Below are 9,195 nucleotides of genomic sequence, written 5' to 3' on the forward strand. Positions count from 1 at the left end.
GTGTGTGTGTGTGTGTGCAGGGATGGAGGTGAAGATGGAGACAGTCAGGGAGACGGCAGCAGCCAACCAGATACCATCTCCATCGCCTCCAGGACGTCCCAAAACACTGTAGACAGCGACAAGGTAGGAAACACTCACTCAGAGCGGCTGTTAAAGCAGTTAAAGGCAGCTGGTTGAGACTCGGGCTGGATCTGACCGACTCTAAATTGTATCCCTGGCTCCTCCACTTGCTTCCCTTCCTCGCGTCTTAGTCTGTCCCACCAAGGAAGCATGGGAGAAAGGCAAGGAAATTATTTGAGGAGAGAGTAAATGGGTTCTAAAGGGATGATACGTCCTTTCCTCTGAAGCAACACATGAATTTGTCACCTGTATGGGCGGAGTTTGCAACGTCTTCCAGGGTTTCCCCTTGATGGCTCCTCGACTCCTCAATGCTTGGCTGAACCGGATGTTGTTCTGGCCCTCCTCGGCGAAGGCGGTCTCAAAACTCTTATTTAGTCCCCAAGGACTGAGCATCAAGGAAGGATGGAGCTATAGCCAAGGATACACAAGGACTCCTCATCCACATGAGATGCAGCTCAAGGCTACGGTTACACGTGGCCGGCTATTTTCATAAACGGACATTTTAACCTCTCTGTTTTCAAAAATAACATTGTGCACAGCTCTCAGTGTTTGGTTTCACGTTTCCGTGTAGACATGCTGTCAAGAGCATGCCAAACCTGTAGGTGGCAGTGTAACGAGAAGCTCAATCCCACGTTAGCCAATCAGAATCCCGAAAATAGCAACAAATCACTTCCTCTCTCTCCTCTTCCTCAGCTGCCTAAACCTCCATTTGTCTCAGTTTACATGCAAATGAAAATTTCAAAATTCTCCACTCTGGCAGGAGTTTTTTTGAAAAGGCACAAACGAAGAGAAATCTCTCCTTTTTTTTCAAAATAACCATGTCCATGTAAACAGGGCCCTAGAGAAGTTTGATCAGCCAGAGCCTTGCTCTGTGGCCCTTGATGAGCTGATGACCCACAGCTGTGTCAGCGCTACAGGGTCTCCCGTGCATCTACAAAGTGCAGAAGCAGGGGCTGTGCATTTGCCAGTGGTATGTTTGTGCACATGTGAAACACAACAAAGTGAGATACATGTAACACCAAAGTGGTGTGTAGTTAAAGAATCCGGCAATGAAAAACCTCTTCAGGTTGTGTGCAGGTGGCTGTTCTGATGCCGCCTACCAACCACCCTCTCACATCCAAGTAAGCTTATCTTTAAGCTCTTATTTTTACATTCAACCAGAATTTAAGTCCACAAAAGATAAGAGGGAACACAGAAGTCGTGTCCCTTTGGGTTTTTGATGTAGAGGAGATTTTGTAGTGCACATTTCCTTTGTCCACATGCCCTTTTTCCTGAACTACACCTTGATTCAACTTTTAAGTTGTTTAGGAGGACGGTTTCTCATCATGGCCCTCCTCCTGTCCGCTGTCCTGCGTTAGAACATTCTGACACAGTACATGTTTTTTGAAGAAGGCCAACGAGCAACAGGCAAACCATCTATAACTTGTAAATGATCAATCAGATGTTTGCTGAATTACAGAGTGACTCCTAGGTCTTTGTTTAGAGGTCTTCAGTCAATGTTTTTTTTACTTTTAGGGCAGGTTAATTTGCAATCAAGCAACAGAGCATTACATTTACAGATTTTTAATGGAGTTTGGTGTGGCAGTTGTTTTCGTGGTTACGATTCCTTCATTGTAATAGTTGTTTTGAACTGGTTGTTGCTCCAGTGTTGCCACAGTAGCTCCCTTTTCAATGCTACACACACACACACACACACACACACACACACACACACACACACACACACACACACACCACACACACACACACACACACACACAGATGTCTGTCATGGCCTCCCACTGTTGTGTTACACAGTGTGCCTTTCACTGTGCACCCCCCGCCCACACACTACACTGCCTCTAAATGTCAGCACCATGACACACCACACACACACACACACACACACACCACACACACACCCACCACTCCACTCAATCAGAAAGGCCGTAGCAGTGTGGCACATGTGTTGTAGTATCTCAAAAATCTTGTTTGCTCCTCTTTTTTTTTTTTCTCTCCCATTATCAAAATCACTCTTTCGTTGTCACATTACTAGTTTTGGTACATACTATATATGTGTATGTTCAGTAAACTCATCCTAAAACAAAATGAATTAATTAACTAAAATTGAATGAGCTACCAGCAATGGGCAGAGAATACATGTTGCCTCCTGTTTGCCCCGGCATGTTCTTGCCCGGTATACGAGAATGTCGATGAGCTGCCCGGTTTGGGCGTGTTACACTCTTATAAAAGTCTGTACCGAGACACTTAATATGAAGGAATTTTCTGTAAGGTTTTTTCACAGGTGTTTTTACGTTTGTTTTTTAACTGAAATGTCCATTAAAAGGTAAAGATTATATACTGTAAATTTACAAAAGGTTGTTTTTGGATTAGCAGGTGTGTTTGTAAACGGAAAAGGTAATGGTGCACGATTCAGAAAATGTAACGATTTGATTCAATATTGATTTTTAGGCTCAAGATTTGATTCAAAAGTCATTCTCAATAAAAAAAAAGCTTTACAGTATGTAAATGTAATTTCTTTTCCCATGTGATAGTATACACGCCATTGCAAAACGAAAAAAAAAATACTGTATATGAATCAATTTTTAAATCTGTAGAGCTTGAATCACGATGCGAATGTGAAAGCTCGGAAGTGGAAGCGTGTCGTTACTCTTGTATGTGAAGGGCGGTGTTTGTTGAGTTCCCATGGCTCTGCAGGCTCTCCAGAGATGAAATATAATAAAGTATACCAATTCCTTTTGTATTTTGAAGTTAATTCAAGACATGGTGTTTATTGAACCAATTATCGGATCAGCCATGTTTGAATCACGCTCAAATTTGAATTAGGCACGTTTTAAGGGATAGATATTTTAATTTGAAGGGTTGTACGAGGTACATCTCCACAGCTAGTGTGTAGCTACAGTAGACGGAGGTCAGCACGCCCCCAGTTTGGAAAAGCAGACACGAGTACTGACACGGAAGCTAAGCTATGTACTACTGTGGATGGCGGCATCAGCTAGACTTACCGGTATTTTAGCCGCCTGAAAACAATCAATGCCTGTTTAAGTGCATGCTACTGTGTATTTAGAATATTTTCGCTGCTTTACCATGGGGAACTGAAGCCGTTGTGCACATCCAGTAGTGGAATGTACCAAAGTACATTTACTCAAGTACTGTACTTAAGTAAAAATTTGAGGTACTTCTCAAACTACCTTTTACTTCTATTCCACTAAATGTCAGGGAGAAATGTTGTACTTGTATTGTTACTCCCACTACATTAATCTGACAACTTTAGTTACTAGTTACTTTACAGATTTTGATTTCTGCAAACAAAACACATGTAATTTTATAAAATGTTTTATTACAAATTAAACTACCGAACAATATAACAGCTTACAAGTATAGCTGAAATGATTAGCCGATTTAACACTTTGAACGTTGAGTACTTTTACTTTTAGTACTGTAAATTCATTTTCCTGATTATACATACAAACTTTTACTTAAGTAACATTTTCAACAAGGACTTTCACTTACACAGTAACAAAGTAGTTTTACAGTGCGGTATTAGTACTTTTACTTAAAGCAACGCTATGTAGCTTTCCCCTCTTGGGCCCCCTACAGGATATCATTGGAACTACAGCCATGCAAGCTGTAGTGTAGAGCTGTACTCTGCATACTTCATCCTCCACTGTACACATCCATGCTCTCTCCAAAGCTACCAGACTCCTTTTGATAAAAACAGTCATTTTACCTTGCAGAGCCCAGAATTAGCTGGGCATAACAAACTAACCATCCAATCGGGGCAGCGGTAGCGCTGCATATCCCGTGTTCTGTGAGGTAAAAGGAATGTTTTCGAAAAAGAGAGTCTGGTGGCTTTGAAAGGAATGACAAATGTCTCACGTTAAAGGTTGTAAATGCGCTGTTTGATGGAAAATTTGATTGCTGGCCTAAGATGCCAAAAAGCTATACATGTTCTGGTAATATGTTCTCCTTACTACCCCCTTTCCCCATAAACATCTTTGTACCTTTCCTTGTCTTGCCTCGCCCTGGAATCTTGTCTGTCAGACTCTTTCTCTCCTTCTCCTTCTGAGATGCACACACGCCCACAATTAGTTGCTCCTTTTGCAATCCGTCTCTTTCTCACTTTCTCTCAATTTTTAAATATATCTCTCTGTCTCATTTTTTCTGTCTCTTTCTCCCCTGCTCTCTTCCTTTTATATAGAGCACAGCATGGGTATAGTCAGATGTTCCACTGCCCTGTGTGTGTGTGTGTGTGTGTGTGTGTGTGTGTGTGTGTGTGTGTGTGTGTGTGTGTGTGTGTGTGTGTGTGTGTGTGTGTGTGTGTGTGTGTGTGTGTGTGTGTGTGTGTGTGTGTTGTGTGTGTGTGTGTGTGTGTGTGTGGTCTAGCTAGCTAGCTAGCTACTGTTTGGTGGTTTTTAAAGGAGTTGTTATGACGACTGCCTGTATTGTTTTTTCTCTCTATTTTTCCTCTTCATCTGCAGTTTTTTTTTTTTTTTTTCCCTGTTCCTCCTCCTCTGTCTGGCTGTGTCTCATTCTACTACTTCCGTCCGTACACTAACGTGCACTGACCACTTACTGCCACATAGTGCCCACTTATAGTACACTTATGTTAAAACACTTACCGGAAATGACCGAAAAAGTCGGCTTGACTCGCCGTCTCTCAAAATCTGATGAAAATCTATTAAACTGACCTTTTTTGATATTTTTTTTTAAGTCAAAAAAGGTCAGTTTAATGTTACCATGCTTAAATCGACCAGTGCAGACATACGGCAATGTTAACTCTTGTAAGTTTCATCTCTGTTACTGTTTGAGAGGCAGGTTGACATGGGTAGGAACCTTTTTTTTTTTTTTTATTATTATTATTACATCCTGTGGCAATCATTAGCCTCATGTATTTGGACAGTGCACTTAAAAAAAATAAACAATAATTGAGTTCTGTACTCCAGTACATTAGATTTGAAAGAGATTGATATGCTGTCTTAATCTTATAATTGTGATTGGCAGTGGAATTAAAGAATTTGATATCTTTTTTTTTTTTTTTTTTTAACTACAGTAAACTTCAATGTGGAGGACCTCAAGTTAAATCTGAAAGTCTGAACTTTTATATTCTTAAAGTCATGGTTTTGTGTCTCACCAGAAATACATCATCACTTAAAACAACCTGTATTTTTCTGTCAGGTGGTCTCTTGTAGTTGGGTCAGTGATGACCGCCTGCTCTAATTAGCATAAGTGGAAGTAGCAAAAGGTCAATGCGAATGGTTAGACATGCATAGTTTGTGAATTTGACATTAGAGACCATGGTTTGTGACCTTTTCCCCTACCAAATGATATGTCAGCCCTGTGATGTTTTGTGGACATACTGAGGTCCCAGCCAGTTGTGACATCTTGTCATGAGTCCGTTCTGTGACGTCACGTGGAATGTCTTTTCTCTGACGTTTCTTGGTGCAATGAGCCAGCTTTGGTTTAGTCTTTTGGTTTTAATGTTATTTAAAGCATTGTTCCAGCGGTTGACAGCTTGGCAGCCCTCGTGGCTCTGCCACAGCCCTGTGGATCAGAGGACAAACCCTTTTTTTAGCCGCCGCCTTTAGTTGGAGTATAAACTTGTGTTTTTCTGTGAGCCAGGACCAATAAAACGTACTCATGTAGGACTGAAAATGCATTACTGTTTGGAAAGGAGTTCCGCAGGCTCTAAATCCCTTTTTATCCCTGAGCCTTGAATGAATTGACGCCTGGCTTGAGTCTATCAGGCTGAGTCATCCTGAGTAATGATTTTTGCCCAGAGGTTTACAGCCCAGTGGACCCAAATGAGATTTACAAAAAAAACTAATTATTTTTTGGTGGAATTTAGCCATGCACATAATGTTTGTCTGTTGGTCTGACACTTTCGTCCAGACAAAAATAACTCGGTAACTCTTGGCTGAATTGCCATTACATGTGGCAGAAATATTAAGCGTCTCCAAAGGATGAATCCTAGTGACTTTGGGGATCCCCTGACTGTTCCTCTAGCGCCCCCATGAGGTGGACATTTGAGTTAAATACCTCTCCAACTTTTGGATGGACTGCCATGAAATTTAGTACAATCGTGTCACCCTCAGGATGAACCCTGATAAAGGTTGATGCTGGACATGTTAGCATGCTGGAATTAGCATGTAGCTCAGAGGCAAGGCATTTTCACTTTATGTAGCACATTTCAGTGCAATTCAAAGTGCTTTACATAATGCATTAAAACAGAGTTAAAAATGTAAATCAAAGGCACTGGTGTGCACAAGTACAGAACCACAGAGCTTCTGGCAAGGCTGTCGACACTTTAGTCTTGTTTGAGCATAACTGTTTTTGGATCTTTGGCACCAAAATTGAAATTCCCATAATTTCAGTTGAATTGGCAGCACAACTCTTACAGATCCATATCTCAAATGTATGTAAACTAAACTATCTGCATGGCAAGAAATAAAACGTGTCTGTTGCTTTTAGAGTATGGCAAACGTCAGACTTTAGAGATTTGGTCCAAAGTATACTGGAGCACTCGGACTATAGGCAACACATTTTATTGGAAGACTAATTGTTCAACGCTAGGTGCACCTTTTATCACATCTGAGTGTTTTTTCTGGCATTTTGTGCAAACTGACGCTGTAATTGGTAACAGCCAGACCACCATTTAGCATGATATCAAATCATTTCCCTTCTTGTTCCAATTGTTTTAATATCACGTGTATAAGTCGAGGAGAAATTAATTTGCATTTTACTTTACATGCGACACATTTGGCATTGCCACATTAAAGTGGCAACCCCTGGTTTTGTCCAAGTATGTATCAAATCGACTGTATGCGTCTGAAACCTTTTTAATTTATTCACACTTATTTCATAGCTTGATTCTGTGCAACTGTCAAGGCAAACTCTTGCTGGATAAAAGTAAACATAACAAAAAGTAATATAAACCTACTTTGAAAGTACTATTTGAAAGTACCTAAATATTACAATACTACAAGTATGTTCTTTTCAAAGTGTTACAGGATACAGCTGCAACCCCGTTCCACTGGCTGGCAAGTGTGTGTGTGTGTGTGTGTGTGTGTCTGTCTGTCTGTCTGTCTGTGTGTGTGTGTGTGTGTGTGTGTGTGTGTGTGTGTGTGTGTTCTCATGAATCAAACGCATTCAGTGTCGGGTTCAGACTGAAACCGTACAGTAGCCATCTGCTGGTCATATGACTTCTGTGTGTCTCTCTCTCTTGCTTGCTCGCTCTCTCTCTCACACACACACACACACACACACTTATACAAAGCTATAGCTGTTTGTTCAAAGAGAGAGAGAGAGAGAGAGAGAGTGAGAGAAAGCGAGGGAGGGAGGAAGAGACAGTGTGAGGGTGTGTTTGTGTGTGTGGCAAAGGCACAAACGAGGGAGTTGTCACAGACAGAGCGAGAGAGAGAGAGGGAGACAGAAGAGGAAAGATCGACATGCCAAAGTGGATGAGCTTTAAACTGTTCAAAGAGAGCAGCAGAGTGAGTACAAACTGCTGGGCTACACACAGCACACTATCTGCTCAAATGAGACTTTACATGAAGCCCTTTTCATTCAGTACGGTTGTAAGGACAGATAGGCAGCTCTTCTATTTGTGTGTCTGGAAGTAGCATGTTGAATACGTTTTGTGAATGTTGCTGTAAAAGTAAAATTGATGCAAGCATAGAGTGGGGAAAAAAAGGTATAAACCACCCTGAATGTGTTGATATACTAGATGCTGGTAGAAATATTAAAATATAAAATCTGTCATTAAGAAGGTGCTGGAGGGATAAAGAAGAAGCTACTTGTAAGTTTGTAAAAATTCAACTGTCAATGAAGTAACTGAGATTGTTAAAAAGAAATCGATAAAAAGCAAATCCATGTGCAGCCCACCTCCTGCAACTGTCAAGAATTTTGACGGAAAAAGTGTTTTGAGGTTTGCTTGTTGGCCACTGATTCAGATACTAATCCAGATCATACGTTTGTTGACTTTCACTTAGTTTGTTGTAAAGATGGACTGCAGGAGTGTGTGTGTTTGTGTGTGTGCGTGTGATTGGCAAGGTTAATGGTTAAACAGGGTGTGTGTGTGCCAGACAGACAGGAAACAGGTCATTAGCTTCCACAAAGAAACGGGATACATAAAATGTTTGCGTCCAGACGCCTGAACTGAAGCGAGTTTGATTCAGATTACAGAGCATACCCACTGGAAAAAAAGAGTCTCCATCCACACCACTGCCCACGTTTTACGTGACGTTTGTGCGTTAACCTTACAAAACGTCTGAGATAGACACTCGCTGGCGCTGCAATAGCATCTGTGTGTTTCTGTGCAGCCATGGCGTTTCAAAAGAGGACATATATAAATGAGCTGATGTTTCAGAATTTTGTTAGACTAAATGCCTTTGTTTTTGTTTAGCCTGCACATTATTTCTTTTGAGAATGCATTAAATGCTCTGGAGAAATCCAACTGTGGGCAGATTAACTGAATTTGCAAAACAAAGTTGGTGTTACAGAAGTTTTAGTATATAGTTTATGCTTGATTGCATGCACCCCACTGGTGTACCTGTAATGGAAGAGGAAATTGTCCAACATTATCCAACGCCGACATTTCTGAGAGTTGAAGGGTGATTTTGTCATTGTTCTTGCCCATAATGTTGGTTATTTAGAGTTCTGCAATTAAAGATGTTTGCCTTCCAGAAGACAGAATAGTCCAAATAGTTACACAGCCATCACATAGGCTATCGCTGTCTCATAGAGGTATTATGGCTGTCGCTTTCTCATAGAGGTATCAAGGCAATCGCTGTCTCATAGAGGTATCAAGGCTGTCTCATAGAGGTATCAAGGCTGTCACTGTCTCATAGAGGTATCAAGGCTGTCTCATAGAGGTATCGAGGCTGTCACTGTCTCATAGAGGTATCAAGGCTGTCACTGTCTCATAGAGGTATCAAGGCTGTCGCTGTCTCATAGAGGTATCGAGGCTGTCGCTGTCTCATAGAGGTATCGAGGCTGTCGCTGTCTCATAGAGGTATCAAGGCTGTCACTGTCTCATAGAGGTATCAAGGCAATCGCTGTCTCATAGAGGTATCG

General features: G+C 41.3%; 1 protein-coding gene across 3 annotated transcripts in view; it reads left to right on the forward strand.

Moving 5' to 3' along the window:
- Positions 1–9,195, forward strand: part of kalrna (kalirin RhoGEF kinase a) — a 179,480-nt gene that overhangs the window by 107,798 nt on the left and 62,487 nt on the right. For all 3 annotated transcript variants that reach the window (XM_032515387.1, XM_032515389.1, XM_032515388.1), the window contains exon 38: positions 21–123. In XM_032515387.1, coding sequence (XP_032371278.1) covers positions 21–123 — 103 coding nt within the window. The remainder of the gene's footprint in view (positions 1–20; positions 124–9,195) is intronic.

This window comes from Etheostoma spectabile, chromosome 5 (assembly GCF_008692095.1).
Source record: "Etheostoma spectabile isolate EspeVRDwgs_2016 chromosome 5, UIUC_Espe_1.0, whole genome shotgun sequence".
Taxonomy (NCBI): domain Eukaryota; kingdom Metazoa; phylum Chordata; class Actinopteri; order Perciformes; family Percidae; genus Etheostoma; species Etheostoma spectabile.